Below are 20,724 nucleotides of genomic sequence, written 5' to 3'. Positions count from 1 at the left end.
GTAATCTAGCCTAGATGATAGTAGACCCTGAGCAGCTGGACAGGAGGGCATTATAGTCATCCTAGCCTAGATGATAGTAGAGACTGAGCAGCTGGACAGGAGGGCATTATAGTCATCTAGCCTAGATGATAGTAGAGACTGAACAGCTGGACAGGAGGGCATTACAGTAGTCTAGCCTAGATGATAGTAGAGACTGAGCAGCTGGACAGGAGGGCATTATAGTAATTAGCCTAGATGATAGTAGAGACTGAGCAGCTGGACAGGCATATAGTGTGGTGCAGATATAGTAGAGACTGAGCAGCTGGACAGGAGGGCATTATAGTAATCTAGCCTAGATGATAGTAGAGACTGAGCAGCTGGACAGGAGGGCATTAAGTCATCTAGCCTAGATGATAGTAGAGACTGAGCAGCTGGACAGGAGGGCATTATAGTCAGTCTAGCCTAGATGATAGTAGAGACTGAGCAGCTGGACAGGAGGGCATTATAGTAATCTAGCCTAGATGATAGTAGAGACTGAGCAGCTGGACAGGAGGGCATTATAGTAGTCCAGCCTAGATGATAGTAGAGACTGAGCAGCTGGACAGGAGGGCATTATAGTCATCTAGCCTAGATGATAGTAGAGACTGAGCAGCTGGACAGGAGGGCATTATAGTCATCCAGCCTAGATGATAGTAGAGACTGAGCAGCTGGACAGGAGGGCATTATAGTAGTCTAGCCTAGATGATAGTAGAGACTGAACAGCTGGACAGGAGGGCATTATAGTAATCTAGCCTAGATGATAGTAGAGACTGAGCAGCTGGACAGGAGGGCATTATAGTAATCTAGCCTAGATGATAGTAGAGACTGAGCAGCTGGACAGGAGGGCATTATAGTAATCTAGCCTAGATGATAGTAGAGACTGAGCAGCTGGACAGGAGGGCATTACAGTAGTCCAGCCTAGATGATAGTAGAGACTGAGCAGCTGGACAGGAGGGCATTATAGTAATCTAGCCTAGATGATAGTAGAGACTGAGCAGCTGGACAGGAGGGCATTACAGTAATCTAGCCTAGATGATAGTAGAGACTGAGCAGCTGGACAGGAGGGCATTATAGTAATCTAGCCTAGATGATAGTAGAGACTGAGCAGCTGGACAGGAGGGCATTATAGTAATCTAGCCTAGATGATAGTAGAGACTGAGCAGCTGGACAGGAGGGCATTATAGTAATCTAGCCTAGATGATAGTAGAGACTGAGCAGCTGGACAGGAGGGCATTACAGTAGTCCAGCCTAGATGATAGTAGAGACTGAGCAGCTGGACAGGAGGGCATTATAGTAATCTAGCCTAGATGATAGTAGAGACTGAGCAGCTGGACAGGAGGGCATTACAGTAGTCCAGCCTAGATGATAGTAGAGACTGAGCAGCTGGACAGGAGGGCATTACAGTAGTCCAGCCTAGATTAAACAAATACATGGACCAGATTCTCGGGCATCTGGCTGTGCGATGAAGTTTCTAATTCTGAAAACATTCCTGAGATTGAAGTATGTTGTTCTGGATATGATTTTACAGTGCCTTGCGAAAGCCCCCCTTGAACTTTGCGACCTTTTGCCACATTTCAGGCTTCAAACATAAAGATATAAAACTGTATTTTTTGTGAAGAATCAACAACAAGTGGGACACAATCATGAAGTGGAACAACATTTATTGGATATTTTTTAACAAATCAAAAACTGAAAAATACAGCGTGCAAAATTATTCAGCCCCCTTAAGTTAATACTTTGTAGCGCCACCTTTTGCTGCGATTACAGCTGTAAGTCGCTTGGGGTAAGTCTCTATCAGTGTTGCACATCGAGAGACTGAAATTTTTTCCCATTCCTCCTTGCAAAACAGCTCGAGCTCAGTGAGGTTGGATGGAGAGCATTTGTGAACAGCAGTTTCTGTTCCTGTTTTGACTAATTTAATAGAGTGGGTTAGGTCTGATCTATACCAAATTAAAATACCCCCTGAGTTTCTACCCTATGTCACACCTGGTAGTTTGGTGGATGGGACTACCAGCTCTCTGTAACACTTGCTCTCTCTCAATAGATAAGATGTACTTTCCTCTCTCTGCTGGTCTTTCTATCTAATCCCCTCTCTCTCTCAATAGATGAGATGTATTTTCCTCTCCGACAACCTTTTATAATAATAATAATATAATATATGCCATTTAGCAGACGCTTTTATCCAAAGCGACTTACAGTCATGTGTGCATACATTCTACGTATGGGTGGTCCCGGGAATCGAACCCACTACCCTGGCGTTACAAGCGCCATGCTCTACCAACTGTGCTACAGAAGGATGAACCACTCTATACAGTTCAGGGAAATTCAGAGGCACAGCAGCCTATCTCTCTCTCTCTCTCGTTATGTAGCAAGGAGGTAAAGGAACAATCACCACCACTGGTATTAACTAGACTGGGGCTTTATTTTAGTCACCGTCTCACAAGTCAGCCGCTGGTGTGGCCTATTAAAACCTCTTTGGGATTGGGGGTTGGTGGGTCCCCTGCGGGGATTGGTGGGTCCCCTGCGGGGTTGGTGGGTCCCCTGCGGGGGTTGGTGGGTCCCCTGCGGGGATTGGTGGGTCCCCTGCGGGGTTGGTGGGTCCCCTGCGGGGTTGGTGGGTCCCATGCGGGGGTTGGTGGGTCCCCTGCGGGGGTTGGTGGGTCCCCTGCGGGGGTTGGTGGGTCCCCTGCGGGGGTTGGTGGGTCCCCTGCGGGGGTTGGTGGGTCCCCTGCGGGGATTGGTGGGTCCCCTGCGGGGGTTGGTGGGTCCCCTGCGGGGGTTGGTGGGTCCCCTGCGGGACGTTTGAGCTAACGTAGGCTAATGCGATTACAATGAGGTTGTCAGTAACAAGAACATTTCCCAGGATATCGACATATCTGATATGGGCAGAAAGCTTGCATTCTTGTTAATCTAACTGCACTGTCCAATTTACAGTATCTATTACAGTGAAATAATACCATGCTATTGTGTGAGGAGAGTGCATAGTTTTGAACGTGAACAGTTACTAATAAACAAATTAGGCACGTTTGGACAGTCTTGTACAATACATTTTAACAGATATGCAATGGTTCATTGGATCAGTCTGAAACTTTGCACATACACTGCTGCCATCTAGTGGACAAAGTCTAAATTGCAGCTCGGCTGGAATAATACGTTATGGCCTTTGTCTTGCAAAAATATGTTTTTTATTTGTTTTATCTTTTACCAGACCTAATGTGTTATATTATTCTAGATTCCTTTCACATTTGCATGTCCTTGCTTCAGAGCCTGAGCTTCAGGCAGTTAGATTTGGGTATGTCATTTTAGGCGAAAATTTAAAAAAAGATACTGTGAAGAGACGAAACCCTGAGGACAGTTTGGAGCAAATCACCTGGTCGGTTTTATCTCTCTGTCCATCTGAGTAAATCCAATAAGCAGTGTCCATCTCTCTCTTCTCTCTCTCCACTCACTCATTCACTCTCTCACACACACACATTCTCTCTCTCACACACACTCATTCACTCTCTCAGACATGCTTTTAAACCCTCTCTTTATTTCCCCTTTTCTCTGGATTTCACCCTGTCTTTCACTCTGGCTCTCTCATTTTCACTTAATCTCGGTCTCTACCCCTCCAAACTGAGGTAACAACATGGGAACCAACAACCCCCCAAGGCCCTGGCTGAGAGCTGGCATAACAACAAGGGAACCAACAACCCCCCAAGGCCCTGGCTGACAGCTGGCATAACAACATGGGAACCAACAACCCCCCAAGGCCCTGGCTGAGAGCTGGCATAACAACATGGGAACCAACAACCCCCCAAGGCCCTGGCTGACAGCTGGCATAACAACATGGGAACCAACAACCCCCCAAGGCCCTGGCTGACAGCTGGCATAACAACATGGGAACCAACAACCCCCCAAGGCCCTGGCTGACAGCTGGCATAACAACATGGGAACCAACAACCCCCCAAGGCCCTGGCTGACAGCTGAAGTAACAACATGGGAACCAACAACCCCCGTGGCCTTGGCTGACAGCTGGCATAACAACATGGGAACCAACAACCCCCCAAGGCCCTGGCTGACAGCTGAAGTAACAACATGGGAACCAACAACCCCCCAAGGCCCTGGCTGACAGCTGGCATAACAACATGGGAACCAACAACCCCCCAAGGCCCTGGCTGACAGCTGGCATAACAACATGGGAACCAACAACCCCCCAAGGCCCTGGCTGACAGCTGAAGTAACAACATGGGAACCAACAACCCCGAGGCCCTGGCTGACAGCTGGCATAACAACATGGGAACCAACAACCCCCCAAGGCCCTGGCTGACAGCTGGCATAACAACATGGGAACCAACAACCCCCCAAGGCCATGGCTGACAGCTGGCATAACAACATGGGAACCAACAACCCCGTGGCCCTGGCTGACAGCTGGCATAACAACATGGGAACCAACAACCCCCCAAGGCCCTGGCTGACAGCTGGCATAACAACATGGGAACCAACAACCCCCAAGGCCCTGGCTGACAGCTGGCATAACAACAAGGGAACCAACAACCCCCCAAGGCCCTGGCTGACAGCTGGCATAACAACATGGGAACCAACAACCCCCCAAGGCCATGGCTGACAGCTGGCATAACAACATGGGAACCAACAACCCCCCAAGGCCCTGGCTGACAGCTGGCATAACAACAAGGGAACCAACAACCCCCAAGGCCCTGGCTGACAGCTGAAGTAACAACATGGGAACCAACAACCCCCAAGGCCCTGGCTGACAGCTGGCGTAACATCAAGGGAACCTACAACCCCCAAGGCCCTGGCTGACAGCTGGCATAACAACATGGGAACCTACAACCCCCAAAGCCCTGGCTGACAGCTGAAGTAACAACATGGGAACTAACAACCCCCAAGGCCCTGGCTGACAAGCTGGCATAACAACATGGGAACCAACAACCCCCAAGGCCCTGGCTGACAGCTGGCATAACAACAAGGGAACCAACAACCCCCAAGGCCCTGGCTGACAGCTGAAGTAACAACATGGGAACCAACAACCCCCAAGGCCCTGGCTGACAAGCTGGCATAACAACATGGGAACCAACAACCCCCAAGGCCCTGGCTGACAGCTGAAGTAACAACATGGGAACCAACAACCCCCAAGGCCCTGGCTGACAGCTGAAGTAACAACATGGGAACCAACAACCCCCGTGGCCTTGGCTGACAGCTGGCATAACAACATGGGAACCAACAACCCCCAAGGCCCTGGCTGACAGCTGAAGTAACAACATGGGAACCAACAACCCCGTGGCCTTGGCTGACAGCTGGCATAACAACATGGGAACCAACAACCCCCAAGGCCCTGGCTGACAGCTGGCATAACAACATGGGAACCTACAACCCCCCAAGGCCCTGGCTGACAGCTGGCATAACAACATGGGAACCAACAACCCCCGTGGCCCTGGCTGAGAGCTGGCATAACAACATGGGAACCAACAACCCCCCAAGGCCCTGGCTGACAGCTGGCATAACAACATGGGAACCAACAACCCCCCAAGGCCATGGCTGACAGCTGGTATAACAACATGGGAACCAACAACCCCCGTGGCCCTGGCTGACAGCTGGCATAACAACATGGGAACCAACAACCCCCAAGGCCCTGGCTGACAGCTGGCATAACAACATGGGAACCAACAACCCCCAAGGCCCTGGCTGACAGCTGGCATAACAACAAGGGAACCAACAACCCCCAAGGCCCTGGCTGACAGCTGGCATAACAACATGGGAACCAACAACCCCCAAGGCCCTGGCTGACAAGCTGGCATAACAACATGGGAACCAACAACCCCCAAGGCCCTGGCTGACAGCTGAAGTAACAACATGGGAACCAACAACCCCCAAGGCCCTGGCTGACAGCTGAAGTAACAACATGGGAACCAACAACCCCGTGACCTTGGCTGACAGCTGGCATAACAACATGGGAACCAACAACCCCCAAGGCCCTGGCTGACAGCTGAAGTAACAACATGGGAACCAACAACCCCCAAGGCCCTGGCTGACAGCTGGCATAACAACATGGGAACCAACAACCCCCAAGGCCCTGGCTGACAGCTGGCATAACAACATGGGAACCAACAACCCCCAAGGCCCTGGCTGACAGCTGAAGTAACAACATGGGAACCAACAACCCCGTGGCCTTGGCTGACAGCTGGCATAACAACATGGGAACCAACAACCCCCAAGGCCCTGGCTGACAGCTGGCATAACAACATGGGAACCTACAATGCCCCAAGGCCCTGGCTGACAGCTGGCATAACAACATGGGAACCAACAACCCCCGTGGCCCTGGCTGAGAGCTGGCATAACAACATGGGAACCAACAACCCCCAAGGCCCTGGCTGACAGCTGGCATAACAACATGGGAACCAACAACCCCCAAGGCCATGGCTGACAGCTGGCATAACAACATGGGAACCAACAACCCCCGTGGCCCTGGCTGACAGCTGGCATAACAACATGGGAACCAACAACCCCCAAGGCCCTGGCTGACAGCTGGCATAACAACATGGGAACCAACAACCCCCCAAGGCCCTGGCTGACAGCTGGCATAACAACAAGGGAACCAACAACCCCCAAGGCCCTGGCTGACAGCTGGCATAACAACATGGGAACCAACAACCCCCAAGGCCATGGCTGACAGCTGGCATAACAACATGGGAACCAACAACCCCCCAAGGCCCTGGCTGACAGCTGGCATAACAACAAGGGAACCAACAACCCCCAAGGCCCTGGCTGACAGCTGAAGTAACAACATGGGAACCAACAACCCCCAAGGCCCTGGCTGACAGCTGGCATAACAACATGGGAACCTACAACCCCCAAGGCCCTGGCTGACAGCTGAAGTAACAACATGGGAACCAACAACCCCCAAGGCCCTGGCTGACAAGCTGGCATAACAACATGGGAACCAACAACCCCCAAGGCCCTGGCTGACAGCTGGCATAACAACAAGGGAACCAACAACCCCCAAGGCCCTGGCTGACAGCTGAAGTAACAACATGGGAACCAACAACCCCCAAGGCCCTGGCTGACAAGCTGGCATAACAACATGGGAACCAACAACCCCCAAGGCCCTGGCTGACAGCTGAAGTAACAACATGGGAACCTACAACCCCCAAGGCCCTGGCTGACAGCTGAAGTAACAACATGGGAACCAACAACCCCCAAGGCCCTGGCTGACAGCTGGCATAACAACATGGGAACCAACAACCCCCAAGGCCCTGGCTGAGAGCTGGCATAACAACATGGGAACCAACAACCCCAGTGGCCCTGGCTGACAGCTGGCATAACAACAAGGGAACCAACAACCCCCAAGGCCCTGGCTGACAGCTGAAGTAACAACATGGGAACCAACAACCCCCCAAGGCCCTGGCTGAGAGCTGGCATAACAACATGGGAACCAACAACCCCCCAAGGCCCTGGCTGACAAGCTGGCATAACAACATGGGAACCAACAACCCCCAAGGCCCTGGCTGACAGCTGAAGTAACAACATGGGAACCAACAACCCCCAAGGCCCTGGCTGACAGCTGAAGTAACAACATGGGAACCTACAACCCCCAAGGCCCTGGCTGACAGCTGGCATAACAACATGGGAACCAACAACCCCCAAGGCCCTGGCTGAGAGCTGGCATAACAACATGGGAACCAACAACCCCCAAGGCCCTGGCTGAGAGCTGGCATAACAACATGGGAACCAACAACCCCCAAGGCCCTGGCTGACAGCTGAAGTAACAACATGGGAACCAACAACCCCCAAGGCCCTGGCTGAGAGCTGGCATAACAACATGGGAACCAACAACCCCCAAGGCCCTGGCTGACAACCTGGCATAACAACATGGGAACCAACAACCCCAGTGGCCCTGGCTGACAGCTGGCATAACAACATGGGAACCAACAACCCCCCAAGGCCCTAGCTGAGAGCTGGCATAACAACATGGGAACCAACAACCCCAATGGCCCTGGCTGACAGCTGAAGTAACAACATCAGTGTGGATGAGGAGCAGTGATCTCAGCATTAACATATTGTATTATTGTGTGCGTGTGTGTGTGTGTGTGTCACAGTATTAGCATATTGTAGCAATTGTGATTGTGTTTGATTAATTAAAACCCACGCAAACACTAGTGGTCCCTGAGCAGGTGCTGAGAGAGAAAGAGAGATAGAGAGAGATGGAGACAGAGAGAGACAGATAGATGGAAACTGAGAGAGCAGGTTACAGAGAAAGCCAGGGGGAGAGAGTGGGAGAAAGAGCGAGCAAGAGAGCGAGCGAGGGTTACTGAGAGAGACAGAGAGAGAGAGAGACCAACATAGTCTTCTTCAAACAGTAATCAGTACCTTCATCTCCTGTTTCAAGAACACTACCTGGACAGGACCCTAGTCTATCGCAGGGCACTACCCCCAGTCTATCCCCTTAATGCTTAGTGCCAAGCAGAGACACATCGGGTCCCACTTTGACCGTCTCTGGTATGACTCTGCCAGGGATCAAAACTCCCAACCTTCCAATCTCGGGACGCACACTAACCACAAGGCCATTGAGTTGGTTTCCCACAGCTCTAAGTACAGACTCCTAAACATTTCCCCTGTAAGTGATAGTGGCAGGTAGCCTTGAGGTTACTGGTTCGAATCCGCGAGCCGACGATGTGAAAATCTGTTGCTGTGCCCTTGAGCATGGCTGATAACACCAATTGCTCAAGGAGCGCTGGACAATGGTGACCTTGGCTGTGACCCCACTCTCCAAGGGTGTCTCAGGGGACCCACTGGGCACACACTGGTTGAATCAATGTTGTTTCCACGTAATTTCGAAGACAGTTTTCTGAACCAACGTGCAATTGGTGTTTGTTGCCAGTGGCGAGTTGGGATGTGCAAGAAACACACTTGTACACGTGTGTAACAGGACTAGGGGCTGTTGCGGTGATCCCAGTAAAATTCCACGTGACTGTTGAGTCACGGTAATCTCCTCTTATGCACTCTGGACATGTGTTTGTTAGTACCCAACTCGCTAACAACATTTATTTTTAATTTTGTTTAATTGGTCGCTAATTTCCTGGTACTCAGGGCTCTATTGTCCCTCCATCAGGTCCTAATGGCCTGGTACTCAGGGCTCTATTGTCCCTCCATCAGGTCCTAATGGCCTGGTAATCAGGGCTCTATTGTCCCTCCATCAGGTCCTAATTCCCTGGTACTCAGGTCTCTATTGTCCCTCCATCAGGTCCCAATGCCCTGGTAATCAGGGCTCTATTGTCCCTCCATCAGGTCCTAATTCCCTGGTACTCAGGTCTCTATTGTCCCTCCATCAGGTCCCAATGCCCTGGTAATCAGGGCTCTATTGTCCCTCCATCAGGTCCTAATTCCCTGGTACTCAGGGCACTATTGTCCCTCCATCAGGTCCTAATGGCCTGGTACTCAGGGCTCTATTGTCCCTCCATCAGGTCCTAATGGCCTGGTAATCAGGGCTCTATTGTCCCTCCATCAGGTCCTAATTCCCTGGTACTCAGGGCACTATTGTCCCTCCATCAGGTCCTAATGGCCTCGCACTCAGGGCTCTATTGTCCCTCCAGCAGGTCCTAATGGCCTCGCACTCAGGGCTCTATTGTCCCTCCATCTGGTCCTAATGACGTGGTACTCAGGGCTCTATTGTCCCTCCATCAGGTCCTAATGGCCTCGTACTCAGAGATCGATTGTCCCTCTAACCACTCTGATATCAATGCAAATTTAATCTAAAATCTCATCAAACACTGATCATCAAAACAGTAACGTGCTTCTAAAACTCACCTCACTGTGATCGATCAATTTGAAGAAAGAAGTTTAACAGCAGGTTGAAACTGAGTGTAAAACATGGTCGTAGTGGATGTTGTTTCAAAGCTCAAAACAATGAAATGGGACAGTGGTTTCTGTCTTTCTTTTTTATTTCTTGTTATTTTAATTAACCTGTATTTAACCTCTTGAACCTCTGGGGGCAGTATTTCATTTTTGGATGAAAAACGTTCCCGTTTTAAACAAGATATTTTGTCACGAAAAGATGCTCGACTATGCATATAATTGACAGCTTAGGAAAGAAAACACTCTGACGTTTACAAAACTGCAAAGATATTGTCTGTGAGTGCCACAGAACTAATGCTACAGGCGAAACAAGATGTAATTTCATACAGGAAGTGAGACAGATTTTGGAGGTGCTGTGTTCCAATGTCTCCTTATATGGCTGTGAATGCGCAAGGAATGAGCCTACACTTTCTGTCGTTTCCCAAGGTGTTTGCAGCATTGTGACGTATTTGTAGGCATATCATTGGAAAATTGACCATAAGAGACTACATTTACCAGGTGTCCACTCGGTGTCCTCCGTCGAAACTATTGCGTAATCTCCAGGTGCGTGCATTTTTCCATTTTGAACAGAGGAGAAACCAAACTGCAACGAGTGATTTATCATCGAATAGATATGTGAAAAACACCTTGAGGATTGATTCTAAACAACGTTTGCCATGTTTCTGTCGATATTATGGAGTTCATTTGGAAAAAAGTTTGCGTTGTAATGACTGAAATTTCGGGTTTTTTCTTAGCCAAACGTGGTGAACAAAACGGAGCGATTTCTCCTACACAAATAATATTTTTGGAAAAACTGAACATTTGCTATCTAACCGAGAGTCTCCTCATTGAAAACATCCGAAGTTCTTCAACAGTAAATTATTTTATTTGAATGCTTTTCTTGTTTATGTGAAAATGTTGCCTGCTGAATGCTAGGCTTAATGCTATGCTAGCTATCAATACTCTTACACAAATGCTTGTGTAGCTATGGTTGAAAAGCATTTTTGAAAATCTGAGATGACAGTGTTGTTAACAAAAGGCTAAGCTTGTGAGTCAATATATTTATTTAAATTTTTTGCGATTTTCATGAATAGTTAACGTAGCGTTATGGTAATGAGCTTGAGGCTATAAAGACGCTCCCGGATACGGGATTGCTCGTCGCAACAGGTTAACTAGGCAAGTCAGTTAAGAAACAAATTCTTATTCACAGTGACGGCCTAGGGTGATTAATTCAAAAATCCTCATATGCATACAGGAGCTCATGCATATGCATCGACCTACAGTATTTATGAGCCCAAGTCCTCCCCCAGAACAAAAAAACCACAGAATTAAAATAATGATTGAGCCGTTACAAAATAAATAGCTTACCGTATATTACGCAAAAAAAAAAAAGATTTTAAAGATTTGGTACATAATTGATTTTGCCTAAAGGCTACTCCAAAATTAAACTAATTATATTTAATATCACCTTTCAGTGTGGACTGTATTATTAGGCATACTGGATGGACTGGTTACTTTATGCTACACTCCAAACGTTCTATCCATGAATCTGGGAGCGCTTGAGGACGTATAGGCCTAGCCGATGCTCTTGTTTCATTGATTGTGCAGGGCGACTTACAGAGTTAGCCTACAATTATAGTGACTTTGTATTTGATATTTGAATAGCCTAGTTATAGGGATTTTTTAAAAATATTTTCAGAATTAATAAAGGACACGTTAATTCACTTTAGCTAACGAATATTTCACCACCATGCGTTTCCATATCCTCCTCGCTCGCCTGGGGCGGCAGCGTAGCCTAGTGGTTAGAGCGTTGGACTAGTAACTGGAAGGTTGCGAGTTCAAACCCCCGAGCTGACAAGGTACAAATCTGTCGTTCTGCCCCTGAACAGGCAGTTAACCCACTGTTCCCAGGCCGTCATTGAAAATGAGAATATGTTCTTAACTGACTTGCCTGGTTAAATAAAAGTTTAAAAAATAATAATAATAATTAATTTCGTTCTTGAGCGCGCAGAGAGACAGGCCTGACAGGGCTGTTTATTGAAATATGTTTGGACGTGAAAACATGTTACCATCGACGTTCCCGAACTGATTTGAATTGGTTCCCCAAAATGAAGCACTGGGAAGTTGCGGAAACCGGGTTGGAGATCCCATGGCATACAGAGTTTGGATGGGAATATCACCTGGGAATATCACCAGGCTGCATGCTCGTCAAACAGTTGTTGATGGTGGAGTGAAATAACCAGAGTAATCTACCTGGCATTATTGACAAGCGAACTGGTGGGAAAGAGGCCTCCATTTGCCAGATTAAATGTATTTATTTTCGTGACCGTTTCATTTTATAAACGGGCCATTCATAATCGATTTTACATTTTAGACTACATTATATTGAGAATAGTCTGATAGGTGAACATTTGATCACTTGATGAGAGAACAGCTGTGTAAAGCCTGAGATAAGGAACAGAGCCCGATATTTTTGGGCGACTTTCTTAGATCATCATTCGCCTATAGTCCCGTCATGCAGCCCATTAATGTTTTGATTTCAAAAAACATTCTAAGGTTTGTATCATTCACAAGTAAAGATGCCTAAAAACTCCAAAATCTAGCACATAAAGTAGGACCTATTTCAAATTATCACTTTTATGCTCAACATAGTCACTTCATATGCCACATAGTCACTTCATATGCAACATAGTCACTATATGCAACATAGTCACTTCATATGCAACATAGTCACTTCATATGCAACATAGTCACTCTATATGCAACATAGTCACTTCATATACAACATAGTCACTATATGCAACATAGTCACTTCATATACAACATAGTCACTTCATATACAACATAGTCACTTCATATGCAACATAGTCACTTCATATACAACATAGTCACTCTATATACAACATAGTCACTCCATATACAACATAGTCACTTCATATACAACATAGTCACTTCATATACAACATAGTCACTTCATATACAACATAGTCACTTCATATGCAACATAGTCACTCCATATACAACATAGTCACTTCATATACAACATAGTCACTTCATATACAACATAGTCACTCATATGCAACATAGTCACTTCATATACAACATAGTCACTTCATATACAACATAGTCACTTCATATACAACATAGTCACTTCATATGCAACATAGTCACTTCATATACAACATAGTCACTTCATATACAACATAGTCACTTCATATACAACATAGTCACTTCATATACAACATAGTCACTCCATATACAACATAGTCACTCCATATGCAACATAGTCACTTCATATACAACATAGTCACTTCATATACAACATAGTCACTTCATATACAACATAGTCACTTCATATACAACATAGTCACTTCATATGCAACATAGTCACTATATGCAACATAGTCACTATATGCAACATAGTCACTTCATATACAACATAGTCACTATATGCAACATAGTCACTATATGCAACATAGTCACTTCATATACAACATAGTCACTTCATATGCAACATAGTCACTATATGCAACATAGTCACTATATGCAACATAGTCACTTCATATACAACATAGTCACTCCATATACAACATAGTCACTTCATATGCAACATAGTCACTCTATATGCAACATAGTCACTATATGCAACATAGTCACTTCATATACAACATAGTCACTCCATATACAACATAGTCACTCCATATACAACATAGTCACTCTATATGCAACATAGTCACTCCATATACAACATAGTCACTTCATATACAACATAGTCACTCCATATACAACATAGTCACTTCATATGCAACATAGTCACTCTATATGCAACATAGTCACTATATGCAACATAGTCACTTCATATACAACATAGTCACTCCATATACAACATAGTCACTCCATATACAACATAGTCACTCCATATACAACATAGTCACTCCATATACAACATAGTCACTCCATATACAACATAGTCACTTCATATGCAACATAGTCACTATATGCAACATAGTCACTTCATATACAACATAGTCACTCCATATACAACATAGTCACTTCATATACAACATAGTCACTTCATATACAACATAGTCACTTCATATGCAACATAGTCACTTCATATACAACATAGTCACTCCATATACAACATAGTCACTTCATATACAACATAGTCACTTCATATACAACATAGTCACTTCATATACAACATAGTCACTTCATATGCAACATAGTCACTCCATATACAACATAGTCACTTCATATACAACATAGTCACTTCATATGCAACATAGTCACTTCATATACAACATAGTCACTCCATATACAACATAGTCACTTCATATGCAACATAGTCACTCTATATGCAACATAGTCACTATATGCAACATAGTCACTCCATATACAACATAGTCACTTCATATACAACATAGTCACTCCATATACAACATAGTCACTTCATATGCAACATAGTCACTCCATATACAACATAGTCACTTCATATACAACATAGTCACTTCATATGCAACATAGTCACTTCATATGCAACATAGTCACTCTATATGCAACATAGTCACTTCATATACAACATAGTCACTCTATATACAACATAGTCACTCCATATACAACATAGTCACTTCATATGCAACATAGTCACTCTATATGCAACATAGTCACTTCATATACAACATAGTCACTCTATATACAACATAGTCACTCTATATACAACATAGTCACTCCATATACAACATAGTCACTCCATATACAACATAGTCACTCCATATACAACATAGTCACTCCATATACAACATAGTCACTCTATATACAACATAGTCACTCCATATACAACATAGTCACTTCATATACAACATAGTCACTCTATATACAACATAGTCACTTCATATGCAACATAGTCACTCCATATACAACATAGTCACTTCATATACAACATAGTCACTTCATATACAACATAGTCACTTCATATACAACATAGTCACTCTATATACAACATAGTCACTCCATATACAACATAGTCACTTCATATGCAACATAGTCACTCTATATGCAACATAGTCACTTCATATACAACATAGTCACTCTATATACAACATAGTCACTCTATATACAACATAGTCACTCCATATACAACATAGTCACTCCATATACAACATAGTCACTCCATATACAACATAGTCACTCCATATACAACATAGTCACTCTATATACAACATAGTCACTCCATATACAACATAGTCACTTCATATACAACATAGTCACTCCATATACAACATAGTCACTCCATATACAACATAGTCACTCCATATACAACATAGTCACTCCATATACAACATAGTCACTTCATATACAACATAGTCACTTCATATACAACATAGTCACTTCATATACAACATAGTCACTCCATATACAACATAGTCACTCCATATACAACATAGTCACTTCATATACAACATAGTCACTCCATATACAACATAGTCACTTCATATACAACATAGTCACTCCATATACAACATAGTCACTCCATATACAACATAGTCACTCCATATACAACATAGTCACTCCATATACAACATAGTCACTCCATATACAACATAGTCACTCCATATACAACATAGTCACTTCATATACAACATAGTCACTTCATATGCAACATAGTCACTCCATATACAACATAGTCACTTCATATACAACATAGTCACTTCATATACAACATAGTCACTTCATATACAACATAGTCACTTCATATACAACATAGTCACTTCATATACAACATAGTCACTTCATATGCAACATAGTCACTCCATATGCAACATAGTCACTTCATATACAACATAGTCACTTCATATACAACATAGTCACTTCATATGCAACATAGTCACTCATATACAACATAGTCACTTCATATGCAACATAGTCACTGCATATACAACATAGTCACTCCATATGCAACATAGTCACTTCATATACAACATAGTCACTTCATATACAACATAGTCACTTCATATACAACATAGTCACTTCATATGCAACATAGTCACTTCATATACAACATAGTCACTTCATATGCAACATAGTCACTTCATACTCTATATGCAACATAGTCACTTCATATACAACATAGTCACTCTATATGCAACATAGTCACTTCATATGCAACATAGTCACTCTATATGCAACATAGTCACTTCATATACAACATAGTCACTTCATATGCAACATAGTCACTTCATATGCAACATAGTCACTCCATATACAACATAGTCACTCTATATGCAACATAGTCACTCCATATACAACATAGTCACTTCATATACAACATAGTCACTTCATATACAACATAGTCACTTCATATACAACATAGTCACTTCATATGCCACATAGTCACTTCATATACAACATAGTCACTCCATATACAACATAGTCACTTCATATGCAACATAGTCACTTCATATACAACATAGTCACAACAACATAGTCACTTCATATGCAACATAGTCACTTCATATACAACATAGTCACTTCATATACAACATAGTCACTTCATATGCCACATAGTCACTTCATATACAACATAGTCACTCCATATACAACATAGTTACTTCATATGCAACATAGTCACTCCATATACAACATAGTCACTTCATTGCTCCAAAAAGGGAAAAATGTTCCTTCTTATTTTATTCAGCTAAGATCAATTATATTCTTCTTACTATAAAATCATATACTACAAAATAAGTATGGGACTCAGACACATATATTGTCTGCTGAATGGACAAGTCTAGAGTCTATGGCATGGAGCCTAGCCAGATAACATACAACAGGACAACTGAGGTTCTGTTCTTCTGAAATACATGTTCTTCATATCACAATGTTCATTTAGACCTTTTGACTAAAATAAATACTATACTTTTTTTTTTAAATGTAGATGTTCCAAAGGCGCGTATTAGCATCTCCATGACTCCATGCTAGTATCCATCACCCAGGAACATCACCATCTCCTCCTCCTCTCCCTCTCCTCTCCTCCTCCTCTCCCTCTCCTCCTCTCCTCCTCTCCTCATCTCCATGACTCCATGCTTGTATCCATCACCCAGGAACATCACCATCTCCTCCTCTCCTCCTCCTCTCCTCTCTCCTCTCCTCCTCCTCTCCCTCTCCTCTCCCTCTCCTCTCCCCCCTCCTCTCCTCCTCATCTCCTCCTCTCCCTCTCCTCTCCACCTCCTCTCCTCTCCCTCTCCTCTCCCCTCTCCTCTCCTCCCTCCTCTCCCTCCTCATCTCCTCTCCCTCTCCTCTCCACCTCCTCTCCTCTCCCTCTCCTCTCCCTCTCCTCTCCTCCTCATCTCCTCCTCTCCCTCCTCCTCTCCACCTCCTCTCCTCTCCCTCTCCTCTCCCTCTCCTCTCCCCCTCCTCTCCTCCTCCTCTCCTCCTCTCCTCTCCTCCCCCTCCTCTCCTCCTCATCTCCTCCTCTCCCTCTCCTCTCCACCTCCTCTCCCCTCCTCTCCCCCTCCTCTCCCTCTCCTCTCCACCTCCTCTCCTCTCCTCTCCTCTCCCCCTCCTCTCCTCCTCATCTCCTCCTCTCCCTCTCCTCTCCCCCCTCCTCTCCTCCTCATCTCCTCCTATCCCTCTCCTCTCCACCTCCTCTCCTCTCCCTCTCCTCTCCACCTCCTCTCCTCTCCCTCTCCTCTCCCTCTCCTCTCCCCCTCCTCTCCTCCTCTCCCTATCCTCTCCCTATCCTCTCCCCTCCTCTCCTCCTCCCCTCTCCTCCTCTCCTCCTCTCCTCATCTCCATGACTCCATGCTTGTATCCAGGAAGGAATGGAGTTGTTAAACGTGTTTATATGTTAATTAACGGTCAATTACCACGAGTCTTTTGCGTGACAATAACCAGCTGACAAAATGACCGCCACAGCCCTAAACAGGACAAGTTTAAAAGGCCCAACAATGTATTGCTACTATCACCCCGCCAGCCCCCTGGCCCCCCCCCCCGCCCCCCTGCCCCACCCCATGCCCAGCCCCCCCTGCCCCCCTGCCCCATGCCCCCCGCCAGTCTCCCCCTGCCCCCCTGCCCCCTGCCCCCCTGCCCCCGCCAGCCCCCTGCCCCCTGCCCCCCCTGTCCCCCCCCCCCTGCCCCCTGCCCCCCCGCCCCCTGCCCCCTGCCCCCCCGCCCCCCTGCCCCCCCCCTGCCCCCCTGCCCCCTCAGTCCCCCCCTCCCCCTCCCCCCCCCCTAACCCCTGCCCCCATGGTCCCCCTCAGCCCCCCTCCCCTGCCCCCCCCCCGCCAGTCCCCCAGCCCCCTCCCCCCCCTGCCCCCTGCCGCCAGCCCCCGTCAGCCCCCCTCCCCCTGCCCCCTGCCCCTGCCCGCCTCCTCTTACCTGCATGCCTCCGCTGGATTTCTTGTGGTTGAGAAGCAGTTCCACGGCCCCCACCACCTCTTTGCGGATGGCGTGCAGCAGTGCATCTCCGACATACACGTTAAAGCTCAGCAGTAGTTCTATGATCTCCAGGTTCTCATTCTCTATGGCGATCAGCAGAGCTGTGCGGCCTAACGGGTCTATACAGTTAATGTTGATCTTGAAGTAGATCTCGGCCTCCTGTGGGGAAGGGACAACGATAGGATAACTCAGGGATGGTGTAACAATAATTGGGAAGGGATGATAATGGAAATTCCATCTCACACTAATTATCGTGGTAAATTGGATAACCGACTGTGAAGGTAAACTTATTTGAACTCTCTTTTGAAGAAGTTATTTATTTTCATCAACTTTTTAATTGAAGGTGCTGACCATCAATCCACCGAAAACTCCCACACACACACACACACACACACACACACACACACACACACACACACACACACACACACACACACACACACACACACACACACACACACACACACACACACACACACACACACACACACACACACACACACACACACACACACACACACACACACACACACACACACACACACACACACACACACACACACACACCTGTACGTCCGTCCCTACCTCCAGAGCCTGTTTGACGCTGCCGTAGTCTCCCTTCTCCACGGTTCCCAGATAGGCCTTCTCCAGGGAAGACAGCTCCGACTCAGACCGGACGATCCGCAGAGGGATACGGTCCCGGTACGAAGAGCTGTCTGTCCGCCGGTAGTACAGCTGAGACATCTCAACTCACCTCAACTCAGCTTTTACGGCAGGTGCTGTTGTGGGTCCTGCTGTGGCTAGGGCATCACCGACTGTAGCGGGACAGAGAAGGTGTGAGAGGGGCAATGAGAGAAGTCTAAAAGATGCTGGGTGAGAAATACATTGAGAGAAGGTTTAGGGTTGATATAATCATGTATGACTTTATTCGTTGTGTATATTGTGTTGTATATTGATGGTTGACACAACCAAAACAAAAGGAGCAATAAAGAGAGAGAACGAGAGAAATAGAGAGAGAGAGAGAGATAGAGATAGAGATAGAGATAGAGAGGGAGGGAGAGAGTGAGAGAGAGGGAGTGAGAGAGACATTGTCCTGCGCAAATTTCAAATTGGCTTCTTACCAAAATACCATTTGACAGACCACGTATATACACTGAACACCCTTATTGAGAGACAGACCACGTATATACACTGAACACCCTTATTGAGAGACAGACCACGTATATACACTGAACACCCTTATTGAGAGACAGACAAAAAACAAACAAGGCAAAACAAAAGCAAAGGCTTCTCATGATTGTTGATATCAAAAAAGCATTTCACTCAATTTGGCATCAGGGTCTGCTAAATAAATTGATGGAAAGCGGTAATGGAAGAAAAACACATGATAATATAAAATGAATGTATGTATATGTATAATGTATATAATGTATAATGAAACAAACAACAAGTGTGCAGTTAAAATTGGCATTAAACACACATTTCTTTCCTCTGGGCCGTGGGGTGAGACAGGGATGCATCGACATGTATATCACCATACTAGAATCTGAGGTCAAATGTCTACTTTTTGCTGATGATCTGGCGCTGTAGCACCAGACCTACTGATACCGACTGATACCATAGACCTACTGATACCTACTGATACCATAGACCTACTGATACCTACTGATACCATAGACCTACTGATACCTACTGATACCATAGACCTACTGATACCGACTGATACCATAGACCTACTGATACCTACTGATACCATAGACCTACTGATACCTACTGATACCATAGACCTACTGATACCATAGACCTACTGATACCTACTGATACCATGGACCTACTGATACCTACTGATACCATGGACCTACTGATGCCTACTGATACCATGGACCTACTGATACCATGGACCTACTGATACCTACTGATACCATAGACCTACTGATACCATGACCTACTGATACCACTGATACCATGGACCTACTGATGCCTACTGATGCCTACTGATGCCTACTGATACCATAGACCTACTGATACCATGGACCTACTGATACCATGGACCTACTGATACCTACTGATACCATAGACCTACTGATGCCTACTGATGCCTACTGATGCCTACTGATGCCATGGACCTACTGATGCCTACTGATGCCATGGACCTACTGATGCCATAGACCTGCTGATGCCTACTGATACCATAGACCTACTGATGCCTACTGATGCCATAGACCTACTGATACCATAGACCTACTGATGCCTACTGATACCATAGACCTACTGATACCTACTGATACCATAGACCTACTGATACCTACTGATACCATAGACCTACTGATACCATAGACCTACTGGACCTACTGATACCATAGACCTACTGATACCTACTGATACCATAGACCTACTGATACCTACTGATACCATAGACCTACTGATACCATAGAC

General features: G+C 46.0%; 1 protein-coding gene across 1 annotated transcript in view; it reads right to left on the bottom strand.

Annotated features, from left to right (window-relative positions):
- The window catches only part of LOC118379845 (short transient receptor potential channel 4-like), a 140,903-nt gene that overhangs the window by 103,840 nt on the left and 16,339 nt on the right, over positions 1-20,724 (bottom strand). Inside the window, 2 exon segments of the mRNA XM_052520345.1 lie at positions 18,229-18,447; positions 18,874-19,103. Coding sequence (XP_052376305.1) covers positions 18,229-18,447; positions 18,874-19,032 — 378 coding nt within the window. The 5' untranslated portion in view covers positions 19,033-19,103.

The sequence above is a fragment of the Oncorhynchus keta genome, chromosome 6, assembly GCF_023373465.1.
Source record: "Oncorhynchus keta strain PuntledgeMale-10-30-2019 chromosome 6, Oket_V2, whole genome shotgun sequence".
Lineage (NCBI taxonomy): Eukaryota > Metazoa > Chordata > Actinopteri > Salmoniformes > Salmonidae > Oncorhynchus > Oncorhynchus keta.
Note: the sequence above shows the minus strand (reverse complement) of the source record. Positions and strands in the feature narration are given on the sequence as shown.